Here is a 12207-nt window from a genome sequence, read left to right on the forward strand (position 1 = left end):
CTCTGTATTAATCTTTTAACGCATATGCTTACTAGCAGAATTGGAGTTAAGGTTACTCCCAGTCAGACAGAAAGTTTTATAGAAGAAGTATGTCAATGGCTTCCAGAGGATGGAACTGTTAATTTAAAAACTTGGGTTGAAGTAGGAAAGCAATTAAAGAAACACCATGGATCTGAGAAGGTCCTGCCATGTTTCTTTTCCCTCTGGGATTCAATCTGTGACACCTTGGCACCAGAGGCAAAAACGGTTGAACTTTCTCAAAATTTAAATAGTCCCTCAGCTCCACCCAGACAGGATACATCATCATTGTCTTCAGCTCAATCTAAAAGCAATTTAGCTATGCCTACTGATCGGGAGGAGAATAAATATCATAAACATGACCGTTGGTCCTTTCCAGTCAGTAGAGAGGAGAATGGCCCTCCCATTCAAAACAGGCTCCCCAAATTAGAAAGGAAGCCTAAACCAGGTCCTGTGGCTCCTATGAGCTCCATGTCTAAATTTCAAAGGGCGATAAGAGAAGCTGAAGCTAATGGAGATCTTGAATTCTCACTCTGCTTCCCAGTTACATATGAGAATGAGTCTGGTGGGAATAGAAACCCCACCTTGGAGCCTATACCTTACAAAGTACTTAAAGAATTAAAATTGGCCTGCTCTGAATATGGACCTCTAGCTCCTTACACACAAACCTTGGTAGAAACCCTAGCCAGTAAATGGATGACTCCTTATGATTGGTCACAGGTTTGTAAATCCTGTCTCTCAGGAGGCGATTACTTATTATGGAAAACTGAATATGAAGATCTTGCTAAGAAAGCTGTAGCCACTAGCGAAAAAACCAGAAAAGGAATAACCCTAGACATGATATTAGGAGAAGATGATTTTAACACGGCTGAGGAGCAAATGAATATGCCCACAGAGGCACTTACCAAAGTAACCAGTTGTGCAGTAAGTGCCTGGAAATCCCTACCTTATACAGCAGGAAAAACAACCACCCTTACAGAGGTTAAACAGAAGGTCGAGGAACCATATCAGGATTTCCTTTCTCGCCTCATGCAGGCAGTCAAGAGAGTAATCAATAACAAAGAGGCAGCCGATATCCTAATCAAACAACTGGCTTTTGAAAATGCTAATAATACCTGTCAGGCTTTATTAAGGCCGATTCTCAGAACAGGAACTATAAATGATTTTATAAAACAGTGTGCTGATGTAAGTCCAGCACTTATACAGGGTGTAGCTATAGCTGCAGCTCTCAAAGGGGAGACATACCCTCAATATGTACAGGCTATAGGACAAGCCAGCAATAATACAGGTAATAAAAGAAATATGAACTGCTACTCTTGTGGCTTATCTGGGCACTTTAGCAGAGAATGCCCAAATAAAAATAATAATAATACTCAGGCCAGATGGCAAGCTCCTCGACAGCCTGGAAATACATTAGGGAATAATATTAATCCTCCAAAAACCGTTTGTCCCCGATGTCAGAAAGGATTCCATTGGGCAAAGGAATGTAGATCAAAATACCATAAAAATGGTTGGCCTTTAAACTCTACAAATAGCTCCCAAGGAGGTTATATCCCATCACCTCAATTGGGAAACTTGAGAAGGGGCCAGCCCCAGGCCCCTGCAATAATAGGGGCATCAACCCTCAACCCCTTTGCAAATTTCAATCAGTCACTGACCTCTTCAGGGCAACCCCAGGCAGTGCAGGATTGGACCTCCACTCAACCACCCATGCAGTACTAACCCCAGACTCGCCAGTAGCAGCCATTCCTACAGGAGTGTCTGGGCCGCTGCCTGAGGGAACTGTAGGTTTAATATTAGGACGGAGCTCCACCTCGTTACAGGGGATCTTAGTCATCCCAGGAGTTGTTGATGCAGACTACACAGGAGAAATACAGATTTTACTTTCCCCACCCACCACAACTATACAGATTCAGCCCAACTAGAGAATTGCCCAATTAATCCTGTTACCAATACATAAAATAGGGACAGCTGTTACCCAGGAAGCTAGAGGGGCCAGAGGCTTTGGATCTAGTGATGCAGCATTTTGGATACAAGAAATCCATGCTACTAGACCTACAAAAATTTTACAAATTCAGGGAAAACCAATTGAAGGTCTATTGGATACAGGAGCAGATGTTTCCTGCATAGCAGGGAAGGATTGGCCCTCTTCATGGCCCACGCACACCACCTCCACTTCTCTAGTAGGACTAGGCAAGGCATCTAATGTAAAAAAGAGTTCTCAGATTCTAACTTGGGCTGATGAAGATCAACATTCAGGAACATTCTGTCCCTATGTAATTACGACTATCCCCTTTACATTATGGGGAAGAGATATCTTGTCTCAAATGGGAGTTGTATTATATAGCCCCAGTGATAGAGTAACATCACAGATGCTAGACACGAGATTTAATCCAGGAAAGGGATTAGGAAAGGAAAGTAATACCTCACACTCCTCGACAGGATCTGTAATTGGGGCCATTGCCCTTAGGACTGCTGATCCCATAGTCTGGAAATCGTCACAACCAGTATGGGTTGAGCAATGGCCCTTAACATCTGAGAAAATATCAGCAGCCCGACAATTAATTGATCAGCAATTAGCAGAGGGACATATAGAGCCATCAAATAGTCCCTGGAACACACCCATATTTGTAATAAGAAAGAAATCAGGCCGAAACCGGTTTGGCTCAGTGGATAGAACGTCAGCCTGCGGACTGAAAGGTCCCAGGTTCGATTCCGGTCAAGGGCATGTACCTGGGTTGCGGGCATATCCCCAGTGGGAGATGTGCAGGAGGCAGCTGATCGATGTTTCTCTCTCTCATCGATGTTTCTAGCTCTCTATCTCTCTCCCTTCCTCTCTGTAAAAAATCAATAAAATATATTTAAAAAAAAAAAAAAAAAAAGAAAGAAAGAAATCAGGCAAGTGGAGACTTTTGCAAGATCTAAGAGCCATAAATGCCACCATGGAAGATATGGGCTCCTTACAACCTGGATTGCCCTCCCCTGTGGCAATTCCACAGGAGTATTGTGTTGTTGTTATTGACTTACAGGATTGTTTTTTCACTATACCTCTTCACCCAGCTGATTGTCAAAGATTCGCATTCAGCATACCATCAGAAAACTTTAAACAGCCTTATCAGAGATACCAATGGAAGGTTCTCCCACAAGGGATGAAAAATAGTCCTACATTATGTCAAAAGTTTGTAGATCAGGCATTGCAAGTTATTAGAAAGAAATTTTCAGATCTATATCTTATTCATTATATGGATGATATTTTACTAGCTCATAAAGATCGGGCTACTTTACAGGAAATTCTTACTCAGACCATCCTTGCTTTAGAAGAACATGGTCTAAAAATAGCCCCAGAGCCAAAACCGGTTTGGCTCAGTGGATAGAGCGTCGGCCTGCGGACTGAAAGGTCCCAGGTTCGATTCCGGTCAAGGGCATGTACCTGGGTTGCAGGCACATCCCCGGTGGGGGATGTGCAGGAGGCGGCTGGTCGATGTTTCTCTCTCATCGATGTTTCTGACTCTCTATCTCTCTCCCTTCCTCTCTGTAAAAAATCAATAAAATATATTAAAAAAATAAAATAAAATAAAAATAAAAATAGCCCCAGAAAAGATTCAGACTGAACCTTCTTTTTCATACTTAGGCAGAATATTACATACCTCTACTATCACCCATCAGCCTCTACAATTAAGAAAAGATCATTTAAACACATTGAATGATTATCAGAAACTATTAGGTGATATCAACTGGGTCAGGCCATATCTAAAAATAACCACTCTTGACTTAAAACCTCTATTTGACATTTTAAAGGGAGATTCTAACCCTAAGTCTCCCCGACAATTAACTGTAGAAGGAGAAAAGGCTATAGCAAAAATAGAACAGGCCATCAATAAACAGCAACTACAGTATCTAGATTATTTCAAATCTTGGGCCTTAATTATTCTAGCCACTAAATATACTCCTACAGGATGCTTGTGGCAGGAAGGACCATTAGAATGGATACATTTACCTGTCACTCCTAGGAAGATTGTACCACCCTATCCCTCCCTAGTGGCCACTCTCATTATCAAAGGTAGACGACGCAGTATCGAACTCTTTGGAAGAGAAGTTACTGAGATAATAATACCTTATAAAAGAGAACAATTAGACACACTATTACAATTTGAAGAAGAGTGGCAAATAGCTATAGGTAACTTCCCAGGACAAATTTTACATCATTTGCCAAGATCACCTATATTGCAATTTCTCTCCCTACATCCGTTTATATTTCCTATTAAATGTTCAAAAGAACCATTATCACCTCCTGCCTCCTTAGTATTCACAGATGGTTCCTCTAATGGTAGGGCAGTAACAATCATTGACTCAATAACCCATGTTCAACAAACTCTAGAGACGTCAGCTCAGAGAACAGAGCTTTTGGCAGTCATTTATGCTTTTGAACAATTGCAACAGGTTCCCTTTAACTTGTACACTGACTCTCAATATATAGTTAAATTATTTCCTCATATTGAGACCGCCTCTCTCCCACAAGGAAGAACAGCCATTTTCTCTTTGTTAACTCAGCTACAAACTTGCATTCACAAACGAGAAAAGGCTTTCTATATTGGACATATTAGAGCTCATTCCTGCCTACCAGGACCCTTAAGCAAAGGAAATTATCAGGCGGATTTACTAACTCGCCCAGTAGTTTGTACAGCTCTAGAAGAAGCCCGGCGGTCTCATGCCATTCACCATCAAAATGCTTCTGCTCTCCGTCTATATTATCGCATATCTAGAGAAGCTGCTCGAAGTATTGTGCGTGACTGCGGCCATTGTCCTACTCATTTTCCTAGCCCTGCTACTGGAGTTAATCCAAGAGGACTTAGACCCTGTGACTTACAGCAGATGGATATTACTCATGTCCCATCTTTTGGCAAACTTTGCTATGTACATGTTTGTATTGATACCTTTTCTCATGTTATCCTTGCTTCTGCACGTACAGGAGAAGCCTTTAAAGATGTAAGTCAACATCTATTCCAATGCTTTTCCTACCTAGGAATACCAAGGGCACTTAAAACTGACAATGGGCCTGCCTATACCTCTAGAGCTTTTAAAAACTTATGCTCTACATTCGGCATCGCACATACTACAGGAATACCCTACAATCCTCAAGGCCAAGCAATAGTAGAAAGGGCTCACCAAACTTTAAAAACACAAATTAAGAAATTACAAGAAAATGAGTTTAAATATTCCTCTCCTCATCATGTTCTACAACATGCTCAATTTGTAATTAATATACTAAATGTAGATTCTGAGGGAAATTCCCCGATGTACAGGCATTGGAACCCTGATCTAACTAAACCTAAAGCCCTCGTCAAATGGAGAGACTTGCTTACAGGAGCCTGGAAGGGACCTGATGTACTTTTAACCCAGGGGAGAGGATATGCTTGTATATTTCCACAGGACGCAGACTCACCTGTGTGGATTCCAGACCGTCTAGTCCGACCTTATGTCTCACCGCCCGCCATCCCTGCCTCATCATAGCACACCTGACCAGTGCCCGTCTGCAGCAGATGTGCAGCCCTGAGCTGGAACAATCTGTCCATTGGGAGGATCACATGTGCCTCCGTTTTGTCTTTCCACATGTCCCAGCTTTGCCCCACATCTCCTTTCCTTTTCCTTTTTTTAAAAATCTAACTACTTGTTTGCTGGTTCTTTGGCCTTTCTCCTTCTTTCCTGAACACAGCCTTTTCTAGAATCTCCCTACCCTACTGTTCCAGGAAGGGCATCTCCCTTTTATGCCGTGACTAGGGGTGTTTGGTATATGCCCCATACATGGAGTTGTCTTGTGCCAAGAGCCTGACATCCTGGGCTGAGAAAGCCCTGTTCCAGGACTCTCCTTTGTCCTGTATTGGCCCCTCTTACCCTTGTGCCAAGAGGGACCCTCTTCTTACAATCCAATTGCCCATAGCTGTTGCCTGAGCTCTCTGTTCATGCTGAGGTTGAAGCCTCATGGTGGCTGGTACCATGGATCTGTCTCTGGCCCAATGGTGTAAGCTGGGCCCTCCCTGGAGAAGAAACCTGTGTTCCCTATGATCAATGCCAGAGCCCCGCCAGCAGGCGAGGGAATCCAAAGGCAGTTGCTGGGCATGGAAGCCAGAGGGACATAGGCTATCAAGGAGACAAAACTGAACCTCACATCACCCTACTTGGCCCAGAGATGGCTGGTAGTCAACGACGGGTAAGACTCCACAGGGTGGGGCAACCTAAGACAGGCACAGTCGGGGGCCAGTAGGAGAAAACTTGGGGTGCAACAAAGGTGGGGAACAGACCCCCCTCCCCAATGGTGCAGGGGCTTGAACACTCGCCCCTTCTGAGGAAGGTCTCCTGTCCCCATGGCTGCTTCCTGCTTCCCATGCCCAGCTCAGATCGGGACCCAGGTAAAGACAGACTGGCTGACAGCAGCTGCCCTCTCACTGCAACAGGACTTGTTTCCCATTTCTACCTGGGACCACAGGGAAAGGGGAAGCTGAAGGAAAGGGCTGTGTCAGGATGCTGCCTTCTTCCCTTTCTTCTCCCTCTTTTTTCTAAACACTTCCATGCCTTGTAGTTCTTTTGCTTTCTCTTCTTTTTCTACTACCCTCCATTTTCCATATCAGCTGGATCCAGAGGGCACAGCTTACTCCTCCTCGGACATCGACACCACCATCAACCACGGCCCTGATGGACCCTTTGATGCAGCCCTTCAACTTGTTGACGCTTCGGGAAGCCTGTCGCCAGTGACGCCGCCCGCTAGCCAGACCAACAAAGACAATCAAACCAACAACTTGAGGACAGCTGAAATCCCTTGACTGAAGAGGCTGGCAACCTTCTACAGGAATGGGGCTCCTTCTGCGCTCCATCCACTATGTTTATAGCTATGCTCACTATCATTGCTTGCCACTCTTCTTCCGAGACTTAAATGGCCCAATCTGAGAGGTGGCCACTGATTTGCATGCATGATCATTTAAAAAATAAAAAAGGGGGAATTTGCCGGAAGCTGGTCCATCCTTGCTGCTTGACACAGTCGCTACAGGAAAGAAACATCTGCACAGCATATGTTTCAAGGGACCTGGCGTATATAGCATACTGTTCTTAATATGTTTGCTCCCCTTAGCGCTGTGTGTTTTAACCAAGGTCACCTCTCCGAGAAAGGTTGTTTCCCCAGGTAGGAATTTTTCCCTGAAGTCAGGGAGGGGATGCCTCTCCTAGAAAGGTTGTTTCCCCAGGTAGGAATTTTTCCCTGAAGTCAGGGAGGGGATGAAACTCCTTAACTAAGTGCCAGGCGGGTAGTTAATCACTACAAACAATCATGCTTAAGCTACATAATCTTTACTCCCTGGAATGGAGATAAGAAACCCCCTAACCTTTGTAATAGAAATTGACAGGATTAAAATCAACTGGGATAAATACGGATGTAACAAGACAATAAACAGCAGAACTTCGCTGGAGATCCAGACCAGAACTTGGCTGGAGATCCTGGCTAGAGATCCTGGCTAGGCTGCTGATCAACTGAACGCTGTCTCTGTGTCATTCCTTCTTCGCCGACTCCATCTACGCCTTTGGGAACCCCTGGACCTGCTGGGGCAGGACCCCGGCAGACTCCCTCCTCCAAATTCTCTCATAAGGCCTAAAATGTCACCACAGAGGGTAATTTAGGTTATTAGCAAGCTAACACCACTAGGAAGATTAAGAGGAAGCTGTTGTTTAATGCTGTTTCCCTTGCTTCCTATCTTATCTAACCCACAAGAAGATATAGGGACCCCTACTTTATTATGGGTTTATCCAAATCTATCCAGCCTTTACAGCCCAGGCTAAGCCTAGCTTCTCAAACTCATTTATTTCTGGACCTCATGCTGAGTAGGTTGTTGACACAGACAATACCAATTGGGTAAGCATGTTTGTTTGGTGAGATACACATGACAGTATCTTCTTTCTCTGGTCACCAAATGCCTAGCCCCAGAATTCTTTCAGCCTTTGGAACTCTCTGCTAAAAATCAGACTAAAGAGCTATGTCAAATTAAACTGCATCTAAAATCCTAGGCCTTCAATGCTCTTCTATTAAAAGATGTTGATGACCAGATTTAGGTCTTCACCTTTCACTGTATTTAAGACTACAATGCTATTCATAAAGAACCTTAACAATTATGACAAAATATTTGACCTAGTAATTCACTATTGTGAGTAGTAACAGCACCTGAAAGTTCTTAAGTACTTACTGTATGCTAGGCACTGTGCTAGGCATTTCCTTAAAATACTCACTTAATCTCACAAAAAAACAAATACGGTCATTACTACTATTACTTGACAGATGAATAAAGGAAAGCTTGGAAACTAGTTAGGGTCACATACTCTAGTGACAGAGGTGGGACTCAACCTCAGATTAATTGAACTCCAGAGTCCCCTTTTTTTACTACCACCCAAACTAGAAATATATCCTTGGAAAAATGACCCCAAAATATAGCAACAACTTTAAGCATAGGAGGCTCAGTGCCATGCACATGGCAACTTGAAGCATTCTAAACACAGTTAAGAAAATGGAGGCAATTTGGATTACAAAATATTACATAGGCATTAAAATGTTTTTACATCTAACTTTTAGCGACTCATGAAGGAAATGTTATGCTATAAGTAGAAAAAGCAAAATACAAAACTTTACATTAGTCAAATCTCAACTATATAAAAATTGTCTGCACATGGAAAGACCTAAATTTACTGTTAAATTAAAAAAGACAAGTTGCAGAATAATATAGGACTTAGGCCAGTGTGGTTCAGTGGGTAGAGCATCAGCCCGTGCACTGAAGGTCAATGGGTTTGATTGTCGGTCAAGGGCACATACCTGGGTTGCAGGTTCAACCCCTGGCCTGATCAGGGCATATGCAGGAGGCAACCAATCAATGTGTCTCTCTCACATTAATGTTTCTCCCCACCCCACCCCCCACCCCGCCTCTTTCCCTCCCTTCCACTCTCTCTGAAAATCAATGGAAAAAATTATCCTTGGGTGAGGATTAACACACACTCAAAAAAAGGTAACAAATAGCTTCAGGGGGATAGAGTAGAGACATGTAGCACATGAATGGAAATTAGAAATATTTTTCAGCTGCTGTCTTTAGGTAAGAGTTTAGTTACATACACACACACACACACACACACACACACACGAGGCACTTATTTTGAATTGAAAATGGGCAACTCCAGATCTTAGTTCCTCAAGTTCTACAGGAGTCTCAATATTTGAATATATAAGTTGAAATGCAAAGTCCATGGCATCACACTGCATTTTGGCCTACTATGGCAAAGAACAAGTTGAAACATTAAAAAGACAGAAGATTTCCCCCTTCCCCTTCTCCTCAGGTATGTGCCACAAAATAACATACCTGCCAAAATAATAAAGGACATGAAAAGTACTAAAAACTAATTAGATAGAAATCAAAACAAAAAAACAACTATAACTTTGAAGAATTGTCTCTTTTTTCTGCACTGAATTGTACAGAATTACAAAACTATCACACAGACAGATAAGTCCTTACCTATATCTTGCCCCACCAGCCCATTACAGTACATGGCATGTCGCTCAATCTTTGTGGGTGGGAAGCCTTTGTCACATAGTGGGCAGGATACCTTGGTACTGGATGAGAAAGTAGAAGAAGGTATTTCCTTCTCAGCATCTTCCCTGTTACCAACCTAAAGAATATGACAAACAGCAATTGTAACAGCTTTACTTTATAAATAATTTTTCTTTGGGAGAACTGCAAAAACTCCATCCATACTTCACTTACTTTCAAAGACAATACCAATTAGTTTGCAAATTCAAGACTGAGGATTGAGAGATAACAGTCAATAGTTATTCAGTGCCTGCTCCCTATGTGCTAAGTACTCTGCATGTAATATTCATTTAATCCTCATAGTGATCTAACAAAGGTATTAACATACCCTTTTTACACATGAGATAAGCATTGTCCAAAATAGTAAAACAAATTGCCCAAAGTTAAGGAACAAATAAGTGGCAGAGCTAAAATTTAAACCAAGGACTATCTGGCTCAAAAAACTGAGGACATTCCTCTCTATCACGCTGCAAGGCACTGTTCTCCTGGGTCAGTATACTGTGTATGCAGTGTTTCAACAGTCTGTATACCAACAGCACCTTAAAGACACTTTTTCAATCTCACAAAAGAACTGTGATATTTTACATGAGACATATATAAGGAGTTAGAAAACAAAAGAACTCTAAGCAAAAGAAGCACAATTAAAATTTAAGAACCTAGGTCTCTGCTTACACCAATAAGACATACCACCTCTTGTGTTTTATGACTTTTGGACTGTTTTAATACAACTAAGACCCAATATTTAAGAAGGCCAAATAAAAGTCATTAAGACATTTCTGCTGAAGCCATTTTTTAAAATATGTTTTTTATTGATCTCAAAAGGAAGGGAGAGAGAAAGACAGAAACATCAATGATGAGAGAGAATCATCAATAGGCTTCCTCTTGCACACTCCCTACTGGAGATCGAGTCTACAACCGGGCATGTGCCCTGACCAGGAATCAAACCTGGTTCATAGGTCAACGCTCAACCACTGAGCCACACCAGTCAGGCCTGCTGAAGCCATTCTTATATCTTATCTCTCTTGTTCCTCTCCTTGTGCTATAGTCATCATTTTTTTCAATAGTTGCCAGTGTCTCTCAGAGGCAGTTTTATGTTACCTTACAGATCAGAACTGAGAACTCCGCAGTGATTAATTCAACAGTATGCATTAAGCACTGCAGTACTACTGCCTAACACTTGCTTCAAAGGACAGCATGTCCTGTCCAATCAATGTGAAACTGTCCTGCGTAGCCACCGCTTCCATTTAAAAGCAAAGGCTGTCATTATGCCTTACTACAGGAAAAAAAATAAACCATCTTCTAGTACAAGAACAAAACAGGACCAAAACTGCAATGGGTAGATAATTTGAGCTCTGAAACAACTGGGTTTTGGGGTGTAGGGGTTGTCTCTAAGTTTAGGCCATCCTGAAATCTACTGCAGTGAATGTGATCCATCAGAGAGGGAAACAGGTCATTTAAATGCCAAATCAAACAGTTTCTACAATTGCCAAAATATGTTGTTTTCAACACATGTTTTATACTTAAAAAGACATATTCTGAAAGGGAAAAAAAGGAAAGATGAAAAAGGAACTAACAATGGTTGAGTTCCTATACTATGCCAGGTTTGACCAAACATTTTCCATAATCATCCTTCACAACAACCCAACTGACAAAGGCGTCTCGAGCTCCAGTATTACAGAAGAGGAAATTGAGGCTTAGAAAGACAAAGTAACCTACTGATCACAAAGTTACTAACTAGGCAATCTAGACTCAAACCCAGGCCTGTATGATAACAAACCTTCAGTATTTCCATTTTACCATGGTTTGGCAAAAGCAAAAGTCACCCTCTTCCACTTTGTTTCTGAAAGCTGACTGTCAGGTACTGGGAGACTATATGATCCTATTATTCTCCTATAGGAAGTGGGTCTAGAACAGCCGTGGGCAAACTACGGCCAGCGGGCCGGATCCAGCCCGTTTGAAATGAATAAAACTAAAAAAAAAAAAAAAAAGACCGTACCCTTTTATGTAATGATGTTTACTTTGAATTTATATTAGTTCACACAAACACTCCATCCATGCTTTTGTTCCGGCCCTCCGGTCCAGTTTAAGAACCCATTGTGACCCTCGAGTCAAAAAGTTTGCCCACCCCTGGTCTAGAAGTTCTAGGTGTTTTTTATTCCAAGCTTAGTCACTGAGCTTCCTATAAATACAGGTTATTCTGTTCATAAATTTTATAATGAAAAGTCATCTTGTACATGCAAAGCCATTTGAGCAGAGGGGAGAAAATCAAAGATACCGATCATTTGCAAGTAGTCTTGAGGTGTTGAAAGTTAGTGTCGCCTGCGCAGTTGCTTGGCCTTCTAAAGTTCACCAAGCACAGAAATATTACATGACATGAATGTCACAGTGTTCACACCCAGTACTATCCTCCTTTGCATTCATCACCAGCTCTATAAAATGTAAATAATGTACCTTCAACTCTTAATGTATTCAAGAGGGAGTAGTCTATTACTGTCTTATTGTGAAGGTAAGACCACTTCCAATTACACTCATAGGCAACCCAGAAGGTTTCTGAACATTTTTATATTAAAATAAGATT

General features: G+C 42.0%; 1 protein-coding gene across 6 annotated transcripts in view; it reads right to left on the reverse strand.

Moving 5' to 3' along the window:
• UIMC1 (ubiquitin interaction motif containing 1) overlaps positions 1–12207 on the reverse strand; it is a 98145-nt gene that overhangs the window by 36569 nt on the left and 49369 nt on the right. For 5 of the 6 annotated variants that reach the window (XM_036312156.1, XM_036312157.1, XM_036312155.1 and 2 more), the window contains exon 10: positions 9555–9708. The exons of the other annotated variant lie outside the window; for it this stretch is intronic. In XM_036312156.1, the coding sequence (XP_036168049.1) occupies positions 9555–9708 (154 nt within the window). The remainder of the gene's footprint in view (positions 1–9554; positions 9709–12207) is intronic. 6 annotated transcript variants of the gene reach the window in all.

The sequence above is a fragment of the Myotis myotis genome, unplaced genomic scaffold, assembly GCF_014108235.1.
Source record: "Myotis myotis isolate mMyoMyo1 unplaced genomic scaffold, mMyoMyo1.p scaffold_m19_p_6, whole genome shotgun sequence".
Taxonomy (NCBI): Eukaryota; Metazoa; Chordata; class Mammalia; order Chiroptera; family Vespertilionidae; genus Myotis; species Myotis myotis.